The sequence below is a fragment of the Chrysochloris asiatica genome, unplaced genomic scaffold (genome assembly GCF_000296735.1).
Source record: "Chrysochloris asiatica unplaced genomic scaffold, ChrAsi1.0 scaffold00027, whole genome shotgun sequence".
NCBI classification, from domain to species: Eukaryota; Metazoa; Chordata; class Mammalia; order Afrosoricida; family Chrysochloridae; genus Chrysochloris; species Chrysochloris asiatica.
Window position 1 is genome coordinate 6,455,246 of NW_006408545.1, and position 12,438 is coordinate 6,467,683.

The 12,438-nt window shown below is 36.1% G+C and overlaps 1 protein-coding gene across 4 annotated transcripts in view; it reads left to right on the forward strand.

Annotated features, from left to right (window-relative positions):
* The window catches only part of GOPC (golgi-associated PDZ and coiled-coil motif containing), a 60,916-nt gene that overhangs the window by 38,312 nt on the left and 10,166 nt on the right, over positions 1 to 12,438 (forward strand). For 2 of the 4 annotated variants that reach the window (XM_006839894.1, XM_006839893.1), the window contains 4 exons: positions 2,399 to 2,574; positions 3,567 to 3,732; positions 6,729 to 6,824; positions 8,603 to 8,767. In XM_006839894.1, the coding sequence (XP_006839957.1) occupies positions 2,399 to 2,574; positions 3,567 to 3,732; positions 6,729 to 6,824; positions 8,603 to 8,767 (603 nt within the window). The remainder of the gene's footprint in view (positions 1 to 2,398; positions 2,575 to 3,566; positions 3,733 to 6,728; positions 6,825 to 8,602; positions 8,768 to 12,438) is intronic. The other 2 variants (XM_006839895.1, XM_006839896.1) reach the window with 2 other exon arrangements.

Below are 12,438 nucleotides of genomic sequence, written 5' to 3' on the forward strand. Positions count from 1 at the left end.
CCTAATTAACTTCCAGCTTGTCTTATAGCTTTATTTCTTTTGAAAGTATACTGTTTGGTTATCTAAATACAAAGTGAGCTTCTTGGATAGTGCCTAATTTAAAAAAAACAGGTTAACTAAGAAAAATAATGTTTTCTTTAAATTTAGAAGTGATTAAATTCAGTTCTTTTAATCCTGTTTGTACTTCCCTCTGCTAATTTTAGGCAGAAGAATTATAGGCTTTTTAGGGGTTTGAATCATTAAAATAAAGTGGTAGTGTAATGTGTTTCTCAGACTTCATAATTATAGATTAAATAGCTCATCAAAGTTATTGAAAGTAGATAATCCTCAACAGAAAATTTATCCCATAAACCAAACAACTCTGTCTCCTATGAACTCTGGTTCTAAATCAAACAGCATTAATCTCAATTAATACCATAAAAGAGAATTTTGTTTATTTTACTGAAATTGTGATTTCTTTGGAACTGAGAACCTCTCCTTTTGAAAATCAATTATGAAATAAATTGTGTTTTTTATAGATTCAAATGTATAGGAGTATTTGAGATTATACTTCAAAACCTTTAAAAACAATATCTAAAAAGTGTTCTAATGGTTATATGTTGTACAGAGGTCAGAAAAGCCTGCTAATCATCTTTCTATTTGCCACATATAGAATAGCAAATATTTTAGGCAAGCAAGTGGTAAATGTATCCAACATTTGATAATTTTCTGTACCTTGCATTTATTTTGTGTATATATGTGTGTTTTAAGATTATAGTATTCATTGCCTTATATTTGAATATATATATTACATATTGATATTGGACAAACAGTAGAGCAAGGCAGGTGGTTAAAGTGGTACCAAAATATATTTCATGAATTGCTAGAAATATGCTTAAATTCATTCTCAGCTTCTCAGTATTCAGAATAAAAAGAGAACTGATAAGTACAGTACAGTAAGCAGTTGTTGTTGTTGTTAAGTGCCATAGAGTCGGTTCCGACCCATAGCGACCCTGTACAGGGTACCTATGCCAAATATATATATATATATATATATAATAATTTGCTCACGAGAAACATTTTTTCTTGATGCTAGGGTAGATTTTATTTAAACGCTCATAAAGGGGACACTGTGGTATAGTGAACAATACCTTCCACATGCCATTAACATATATCACCATATTTTCACAAGGCCTTTTATTTCTATAAGTCAGTAAAAGCAGTTCTACTAAGGATAAATGCAAATTTGTATTATTTCAGTGGTCTTCTTGATCCAAAAGTAACACCAAAGTATCTTTCAACATCTGACCTTATTCACATCTCAGAAGGGTTTTGTTTGGCCATATAGTTTGTGTGTGTTGTGTGAATTTGAACTTGATTACCTTAAAGTACTATTTTGTACCTTCTATTGTCTACTCATACTTTGTCTTGTACCTATCTGACTGTTTTGTGTTTGGATCCGAAGGCATTTAAATGTGTAAGTCTTGATTTATAGGACTAGACAGATAATACTTTTACAAAGATAAGCTGAACAATATTTATCACATGTAAGTTTGTGATACAAATTTGATGACAAAAGATCTTGAGCCTGTGATCTCTAACACCTATTTGTACTACCCATCAAGTGGAGCTTAGAATAGAATCCTATTATGAAAGTTAAGAATAGATGTGTATCCTACCTCTTTGGAGGTGATGAAAGCCAGTATTTTCCTGAGAAAGTAGTTCTACATCCATTTTAACATATAGACAAATGGATAGGCCATACCCCAAAGTTCTCTGATAACCTCTGCTAAAGATATGCTTATGTAGTGAAATTTTTCAATGTTTAAATGTTTTAGTGCCACTATTACCAGTATTTCTTCATGAGCATAACATGTCTTAAAAGAATGAGAAATGCTTCTTTTTATTTATGGCTTGTAAGTTTCTTACAGCCCTCCAAGGTAATTTAGCTATAAAATACATCTGTAACTGAATGATGTTGACTTTTTTTTTTTTTTAATTATTGTATTGAAATCATTTTAATGTTTGGACCTAACCACCAAAGTGAGTCATTTTTAGAAAATAAATTGAAGACAGGTTCAATTATCCATTGAAACTGTACCTTTTAACATGTAATAATGTTGGCTTAGAAAAGATGACTTCTCTTTCTGCCCCAGTTATCAGGGTGCTCTACGGCATGCAGTGATCTCAAAGTGCTTTCTAGACTTCATGGTACTAGGAGAAAAAAAGGGGTCTAAGTCTCTGTGTTCCATTTTATTGTAGTGAAGTGGCAGTTTTTATCATATGCTTTCATTGTCAGTATTATAAATTGTGTGCCTTTGTGTATTTTAAAGAACATGAACTGAAGAGTCTTTTTCATTTTGTGTGTGTGTATATATATATATATTATATTTATTATTTATTTTTTTAATCACAATAGGAGAGAGAGCTTGAAGCAAACAAAAAAGAAAAAATGAAAGAAGCTCAACTGGAAGCTGAAGTGAAATTGTTGAGAAAAGAGAATGAAGCCCTCCGCAGACACATAGCTGTTCTCCAGGCTGAAGTGTATGGGGCTAGACTAGCCGCCAAGTACCTAGATAAGGAGCTGGCAGGAAGGTGTGTGAACAATGGGTGCCCGGTACCTCCTAGGTGACAGAATGGTGCTTAACAGGGTCATCTTGTGTGCTAAATGGAACATTCATCTTTGTCCTAAGAAACATTTTTAAGTTGGTTGTAATTTGCGCTTATTAAATGAATATTGATAGTATTATTTATTAAAGATTTACTTATCAATATTAAATATGTGTAACTGTTTACACACACACATAAATAGTAACTTACTGTGAAATACTAGCAAATCTATAGAGCAGCATTTTTCAGCTATTCTTGCCTTGACGCCATAATAGCTGATGTTTATATGTACATCAGAATTTCCATGAGGAATTCTGTCTATGACCATTAAAATCCCCATCTTTCTTGTCCCTCAGGAAAACATGTTGTAATTATGTTTATGAGAGTAATATTATAATACACAGGTTCTGTTGCTTTCATTTTTTAAAGTAAGTTATTCATAAGCTTTGGTGATTTGTTGTTAGTACTAAATCATTTTCTGCTCAATGTTTTAATGACACATTGAGAACTGATGTGGAACAAATAAAAACAATTTATATCTCTTTGAAGTATACATTTTTTTTAAAACCATATTTACAGTAATCATTTTGTAAAAAGAAACCTTCCAATAAAACTTTTTTTTTATATAGTAAATCTCATCTAAAGGTTACTCGTTAATAATACCTGGCTGAGTTCAGTGACCTACATTGATTGGAGATGCATCACATAGTAATTGTTACTAATCTCATAAATTAAGTATATGACTCAAGGAAGCCTCATTTATTCCTTTTTATTATTTTTTTAAAAATAAGTCCCTTGAAGACTTATCCTTTTGAAATCATTGTAAATCTGAGCTATCTCAGGAAGTTCCTGAGTATTAGTTTTATTACTAATTGAGCTTTTTGCAAGAACTGGTGATGTTCAGTGATTCTTCAGAATTCTCTCTTTGGTGAGTATAATAAGAAACTAAGTGAATTAACTTTTCCCCCAATGTGAAGGGTCCAACAAATACAGCTCCTAGGACGAGACATGAAGGGACCTGCTCATGATAAACTTTGGAACCAGTTAGAAGCTGAAATACATTTGCATCGTCACAAAACTGTTATCAGAGCCTGTAGAGGACGGAATGACCTGAAACGACCAATGCAAGCACCACCAGGCCACGTAGGTTTGCTTGGATACCACTTCCCACTCAACCTCTTCTTTTTCTCTTTAATTAAAATACTTTCTATTCTCTTTTTATGCTGTTGTTAAGTGCAGTCCGATGCATTGCGACCCTGTATAGGATTCCCAAGGAACAACTGGTGGGTTTGAACTGCCAACTTGTGGTTCTCAGTCCAGTGCTGATCCTACTGTGCCACACCAACTATTTAAAACCTTTACTTAAAAAAGTGAAAATGGAATTAAATTTATTTGAAACAAATACAGAATTTAAATTTCATTAACCATTAGAAATTTCAGTAGCTCTTCAGAGACTTACTAATGCCCTGAGAGTGCTATTTCTGAAGACAGCCTGGGCTAGCTGACATCCTGGTGTAGTATTTTGGATCATGACTGGGTATGCTTACATTTGTCTTAAGCTAAGCTTAGAGTGTGGTCATAGTGATCAATTACCAAATATTTTTGAGTAACCTTATAAAGGAATTTTGGTAACTAAAGGAGCCCTGGAGGTGCAGTGGTTAAGCACTTGCCTGTTAACCAAAAGGTCAGAGATTTGAACCCAGTGACAACTCCATAAAAGAAGACCACATGATCTACTATAAAGATTATAGCCTAAGAAACCCTCCAGGCCAATTCTACTCTGACTTATAGGGTCACTGTGAGTTGGAATCTACTTGAAGTCATGCACCAATAACAAAAACAAACGTAGATTTTGACCTAGCATTTACACTTGTTTGGTCTTCAGTTATGATGGACTTTGAGATCGTTGTCTTACTTGTATACTTCTGTAGCCACCATTGTACAGGTTTCTTTTCTATCCTGGTAAATCTTTACTAAATTCTTTACAACAGTTCCTTGATATGAACCTTAATGTAATGAAAGTGTGTTTCTTACCTAGTGGCTCTCATATATTAGTATGCATAGCTAAGTGAAACAGTGTGTTATCTCTGTGAACTGTGTTGTCAGAAGAATTGATATGCACATGAAGCTGATGAGAGAGCAATAGGGATTGCAATCAGCACTAATACCATTATCTTCTCTGGGTTGTTAGTGATTCCCATTAACTTCTAACTAGGACCAATTGATTTGGGAAATTGAGAGGGCAGAAAGAAAACTAAGCAGTTTTGTGTTGGGTGTGCCAGGGTGATAAAAGAAACAAACTGGTGAGAATGGCCAATTATACAACTAGAGTTTTAGGCAGTGGCCAGATGGCAAAAATTCTTCTGTGTGAAATTAAAGAATTTGAACTTTAACCTGACATTCATAGAACTTTTAAGTATAGTGGTAGACTTGAACAGATTTACACTAGAACATTATTGTAGTATAATAAAGAGAATATATTGGACTAGGGCCAAATTTGAGCCAAGGAGATTTAATAGGAAGATCCAACAGTGATCTCAGGAGATTTAATAGGAAGATCCAACAGTGATCTTAAGGAGAAAATGATGAGAGCAGGAGAAAGTGGAATTTGAGAGGAAGGACAGTGAGCATTAGAGCTTAGTAGGAGGTAGGGACTAAATGCTTTTGGCTAAGTATCTGAGTGAGAAGGAAAATCTAGGTAATTGACTAGGACAACTGAGTGGGATGTTGGCATTCACTAGTAAAGGAAATGATGAGGAAAAGAATGGTTTTGAAGAAAACACGAGTTGAGTTTTATGTGTGTAGTGCCTGAGGTGCCAGTGGGATATCCAAGATACATCCAGTTGGACATACGACTCGTAAATTTAGGAGAGAAGTCTGAGTGGAGGAAACATTATGGAAGTCATCCATCTATTATAATTGAAACTATGGAATTGATAAAGGTCACCCAGTGAAAGTACATAAGGAGAAAAGAAAAGGAGGTCAAGGATGGAAACTTTTATCCAGTGAAGTGTGGACGTAGATCTCCAGAGATCGGAACCTGAGCTGGAGCATCAGATATAAGCGACCTGTTGTTGTTAGGATTGTTAAGTTGGTTCCGACTCAGCGGCCCTGTATAAGATTTCTGAGGCTATAAATCTTTACAGGAGCAGAAAACCTCATCTTTCTTTCATGGAGCAGATCATGGGTTCAAATCATCAACCTTGTATTTAGCAGTCCAGTGCTTATCCTACAGAACCACTGTGCTCCCCACATAGGAGAGTAGTTAATAGAAGGTTTTTAAGGAAGTATAGTCTGTAATATCTGCTGGTTTCTGTAGAGTGCAAGTAGGGGAGTCCCTAACAAGTGGTAATTGGATGTAGTTTAGTTACCAGTGACCATAGAGAAGACAATTTCTGTGGAGGGATGGTGGCAAACCCCAGTTAAGTCATTGTATATGGGGGATAGGTAAGAGATCGATTTGATGAGGATGAACTTTGTGTGAAGGTTCAGAAAAGTGGAGAAAGGTATTAGCTAAAAAAGGGTATGGGTAATTGAAGGGGCAAAATTTGGATTGTGTTTGCACTTGGTCAGTACTTTAAAGTTGGAAGACACTTGGAACGTGTGTATCTGCTGAAGAGGGAAGGAATTTTAGTAGTGAAGGAAAAAGTAAAGGTACCAGAGAAAAAATTAGCACTAGAGCAAGATCCTTAATTTAAGAGGCAGACTCCAGAGCACCAAAGAGTGAAAAAATAATTAATCTTCTAATTGGAAATTTGTTTTTCAGTTCAATTTAACTGTATGAAGATCTTTAGGAAATTTTTCAGTGGAGATAGACAGCTGTCTATGTTTTATTTTCTGAACTTAATTGTTCATCAATTCATTCCTTGCAATAATTTCTTGCATATTTTTGTATAATTTAAAAATAGTGTCAATATTATATAGAAATTATTGACAACAGGTTAGAAAATGATGTATTTCACTATATTAGCAGAACAGCTATTTTCGCTTTTCCATTATCCTTTAATACTTCCTTAATTCTATACTGTGAATCTGTACAGGTAATTAATAAAGAATTCTAAAAGCAAAATAAACAGCATAGTTTTACTCCTTTTGTATATTACATAGTAATTTGTATTCTCCTTTTTTTCCCCAATAAGGATCAAGACTCCTTAAAGAAAAGTCAAGGTGTTGGTCCAATTAGAAAAGTTCTCCTCCTTAAGGAAGATCATGAAGGCCTTGGCATTTCAATTACAGTAAGAAGTAGTACTCCCAGTCTCCTTTGCTGTGGTTATCTAGTATAAGCATGTTCTTTTTTTGGATATCACTGGGGAACAAAAAAAATATTCTGGGTACACTTTCTCTGACAACCAAATTTATCCTCACAGCACCATTATTTATGTTCTGTGTAATTTTGTTTTGCATGTAAATCTTCATAACAACTGCTAAGTAAACCTTTGGTAAGCACAGTTTAACATTTTCATTCTGACCCAGGTCACAGTTGTGTGCCGTATACTGTGATGCCTCTATGAGCCTTTGGGAATAAATAGAACTCTTTTCTTCTACGTTAAATGGCTCCAGATTAGACTGCTTTACTCTCTACTCTGCTCTGTGTGTTCTCTTGCTCTTTTCTCATCTCTTTGCAATCAAATTTCACTGACTTTTTGATACATATTAACGCTTTATTTTTTTCATTTGATGTGTTTATAAACAGTTAGCTTAGGCAACATTCCTGAGAGCTATAAAGTGCATAAATTTGAAGTCATTTTGCCTGTATTTGTTCCAGATGAATGAATAAAATGGCTGTGCTCTGATTTTCATTTTGTAATATATAACCATTGCATAAATTAATATGTTTCTGGTATTGCTTAATGTAGGAATGTTTCTTAAAATAAAAAGTTGATCCAATAGATATTTATGGAATGCATACTTTTCTTTTTTTTAAAATACACTGCTCTTAAGCAGCGTAAATTCTACAAGGAGAGATAGAGAAACATAGAAACATAAATAACTACTGTGAAACCTGCAAGAGCTGTAACTCAATGAGACTGCCTTGTGTTTTCAGGTTTTAAAAGTTTTCTGCCTTTAACAGGGTGCAACTTACCCTTTTCTTTCTCTACTAGTGGAAAATATTTGAGTTTTCCTTCTCTGAGAGGTTTCCAATTTACACAGATTTTGGCTTTCACAGGTTCTATTGTATAATGCAATCTAGAATGTGATTAAGTATAACAAATACTGCTTTCAACTCTGCTGCTTTCCCCCCCACATTTTCACATCTCTGAAATTGAGGTACATGTTACTGTCAATTTATTGTTTTTTGTTTCTTAAACTTTTTATTGTGAATTGAGTAAAGGTTTATAGAATAGACCATCAGTCCCATATTCAACAATTTATACACTTGGGTCAGTACAGTGATTGCAATTCCTTCCCTGTACCATCAGTTAACAGTGTTTACCTCTGTTCACCTTAACTCTAGCTCTCCTCCCTGTGTCTTCCACTGCCTTCATCTTTCCTATACCAATATCCTCTTGTTTCTGTGTCTTACTCCAATGATGTGACTTGTTAAGTGCCGTTGAGTCAGTTCTGACCCATAGCGACCCTATATAGGGCTTTCGAGGGGCAGCTGGTGAGCTGGAACTGTCAACCTTGCAGTTCTAATGGCTTTGAAGTCTGACGCATTAACCCACAACATCACACTTATAGTAGTGCTATGGACTACTAAGACTTAAACTTTCTCTTTTACTAAAAGAGTTTTACCAATTAATACCTTTTTAATTTTCATTATGTGTCGATTTTCTTTCTTTTTGGTGGTTCTGAAATGAGTTTTAGAAAAGCACATGTAATTAATCATTTTATTCATTTTTTAATCATTTAAAAAAATGATTTTTTAATCATTTTATTTACTCTGATGCTTAAGTTACAAATAAGATATCACCCAATATTTTAAGAAAATATTTTATATCTATTTAGAATGACCAGTGACTTTACCTTTCAAAGAGTAAATTATTTTTCTGCTCTTTGTTGTTTTTGTTAGGGTGGGAAAGAGCATGGTGTTCCAATCCTCATCTCTGAGATCCACCCCGGGCAACCTGCTGATAGATGTGGAGGGCTCCATGTTGGGGATGCTATTCTGGCAGTGAATGGAGTTAACCTAAGAGATACGAAGCATAAAGAAGCTGTAACCATTCTTTCCCAGCAGGTAAATCCCCTTTATGTCATTAAAACTATATTCTTTTTGAAGTAGTTGGTTCTTCTTAAAGCTGTTGACTGCTTTATATGTCCCTAAAAACTTTCTTAAATAGTCTGTGTCTATACAGTACGTAGTTCTCTTTGCTTTTATAAAGCTATTTAGACAAATTTATCAGAACAGCTCTTGTTTGCTCTTTTGCATAACAATATAACTTCTAACAAGTTATTTAAGTCCTCTGTGCTGATGTGTCCTTATCTGTGCAGTAGGGATTGAAATGGAGTTGTGAGGATTAAGTACGGTAAGAATAAGACCAGGCGGTACATGGAAAGCAAAGCATCATTAATGACTAAAATACTATACAAATACATGAGCGTATGTTTAAAATCATTGCTACCAGGGTTCCAGTTCATATATGCACCGCTTTATTCCAAGAAAATGTTTAAACATGTCTCTGTGATCAGTGAGTGGCTGCAAACAAGTTCTCTTAGTAACACACTTCTTTTAGGCTCATTAATATGCCCACAAAAACAAAGGTGCAGTCAAACAGTGGCTTCTGAGGGTATGTGCTGGGCCAGTTCAATTTATGGTAGAGAGGTCAGCTCATCACAGGGTCTTATTTTGAAGAAATTTTAAGAAAATAGAAAACTGCTTCTGTGAGAAAAGGACCAGGAAAGTTGTGCTGAGGAATTTTTTTTCAGTCATGACACTACCTGCTTATTCTTTGAGGGTTATCCTGTGAGTATTTCACTGGCAAACCTTATTCCATCAACCCTGCAGCACTGAGATCTTGCTCTTTCAGACTTCTTTTTATTCCAAAGACTCTAAGAATATGAAAAAGGAACATGATTTGAGTCCCTCCGGGATGCACCAACTGCCGTTTTGTTGTGGTGTAAATCAAAGAGTACAGAATTTTTCCGGAAGGATATAAACACTACCTTTCAAAGTGCATACAGAACAGGTAGAAGTTTTGTTGCAGAAACGGGGAAGTAGTTAATCTTAAAGTATAGAAACAGAGGCCCCTAGGTCCATCAAGGGAGAAGAGCACAAGTGGAGTGCAGGACCCTATCCAGAGAAGCAGCGTTACCAGAGATGGAGGCAGAGCTGAGGTCATGGAGAGAGAGGGAAGGCCTGAGGACTCTGGACTCATGGGAAGAGAGGGACTGGGTGCTGGTGGCCAGAGGGCAGACTTGAAGAATGTACCATTTGGTTGCTTAAATTATTATATATTCCTGAGTGTTTCTAGGTACATCACCCCCCCCCCCCACAAAAAAAACAGGGAATGGAAGCTGTTGAATGATGATACATGGTGAAGATTGTGAGCATTGCAATGAAACACTGGTGTAAAGCCGATGTTCTCCCATGTAAACTATCACTTAAGTTTTAAGTTCACAGTAAAAACTTAAAAAAAAAAAAAGTGTATACAGAGAAGAGGCGAGAATGACTCTTGGATCAACCAAAGCCCATGTATTGCCCCATCTCCATGCCCAGCGCCTGTGCCCCACTGCCAAAGCCACCACGCCCAAGAGAAAGGCTGAAGGAGATGCTAAGGGACATAAAGCCAAGGTGAAGGATGAACCTCAGAGATCCACGTGGTTTTACCTGCTAAACCTGCTCCTCCAAAGCCAGAGCCTAAGCCTAGAAAGGCCCTGCAAAGAAGGGAGAGAAAATGTACCCAATGGGAGGAAGGGGAAAGCTGATGCTGGCCAGGATGGGAATAAGCCTGCAGAAAATGGAGTTGTCAAACAGACCAGGCACAGAAAACAGAAGATGCTGGAGAAACCAAGTGAAGGGTGCACGTTGGTAACTGTGGACTTCTGGTGACTGTATAATTTGAATACTATTTTTTATTGTTTTATAAAAATGCAGAATTTTGTTTTACTTTTTTTTTTTAAGCTATGTTGTTAGCACATAAAACACCTCATTGTTTTTTGGGAAAGGGGCAAATGCTACTAAAACAGTGTCTCCAAAGCTGGATTGATGTGGAAACAAACACCTTTCCCATTTAGTTTTGAGAGACTTCCTCTTGGTTCCAGGAGAAGGGATTCCCTGGCGTTGACACACATTAGCCACCTTGGCACAAATGTCATGTGATGTGGAAACAATAAAATTTGTTTTTACATCTTCATATCCTCTTCTCCCTTTCTGCCTTCAGTGTACACTTGACTCTCTTAAACCCAGAGACCTTTTGGGACCTGACCTCAGAGAACTGGTTATTCATGTGTCAGGCAATCTGCACTTTCCAGTGGTGCCATCCCATTGACACCCCTCAAAAGAGCAGCAGTTCCTTGGTTGATTTTAGACTGTGGGTCTTCAGATTGGTAATTCTGCCATTTTCAGAAAGTCAGTGTCAGCTCATGAAAAATTGTTAAACAACATGCTTGCTAAATGTAAACTGTCAACCCTCACTTTAAACTTTGCTTGTTCAGAGCATCAGATGAAGACTTCCTTGGGCCACGAGGCTCTCTGATTTTTGTAGTCCATTGAAGAAGGGAGTTTGAAAATTGTTGTATACTGTTAACAGTTGTGTGTCAATGTCCTACCTGAATACCATGACTGTTTATGAAAAGTATCTTTAACAAAGCTGGGCACAACTAAAAGAAAAAAAAGGTTCATATACCCAGGTGTTGGGTAAGTTGAGAACTAGTAGCATCACACTTTGATGATTTTGTTTATTTAAAGTTTCTCTGATTTTGTAAGCAATAGTTATTTACTTGGCTTCATAAGGTATTATAAAAAAGCAGTGCTTAAATTGGATTGATTTTATATCCACTGATTGATAGAACTGAAAGGGTACTTTGATTTTTCTAGCCCAACCTTCATATTTAAAATGCACTAATTGGTATTTATAGAAATTAAACAATTTACTCAAGGTCACAGAGCAAATACATTTAGAATTGAGATCAATATCCAGGACTCATATTTATTCAGCTTATTTAAGATACTGGTTTTGTCTTGTTTTTCCCTTTGATAAGCTGGCAATATGTTGAGATGTTTGTTGGATCTTTGGTAGAATTGAATCTCTGGTTTGAAGTGAATTTATAACTCACTGAGTTCAACTCTAGTGAAAATCATCAATGAAATAATTGCATAAAAAGAGACTTGCTTGATGATCAAGTAGTCCATTCTGTTTTTTGTTTTTTTTTTCATGTTTTATTGTGAATTATGTGATAGTTTACCTGGGAGAACATTAGTTTCACATTTATCCTATTGTATATCGTTTCATTGCTATGGTTACAATCCCCTCCATGCATCATCAACCAACCAAAGGGTATACACTACAAGCCTGCCCCCCGGTCGTCAGCACACAGCCCCTCTCCCTCTGGGTTTAAAGTGTCCAGCTACTCCATCTCTACACATCATCTCTGCCTCCATCTCGGGCATCACTGCTTCTCTGGGTAGGGTCCCGCTCACTGCTCTTCTCCCTTGATGGTCCCAGGGACCTCTGCTCCTAGACTGGAAAGTTAATCACTCCCCTCCTTGCTACAAAACATCTACCTTTATATTTCCAACCCTCACAATCAATCCTGATAACATTTATTCACTGTTGTATCATAAGAGATCTATCCGCATTTCCTTTTATCAGCCCTGCCTAGACAGATTGGATACTACTCAGTGGAGATTTTACCTTCCTCCACGCCCTCTGAATGTAGGTTCCTTCTTGAAAGCTTGTAAGCTAGTCA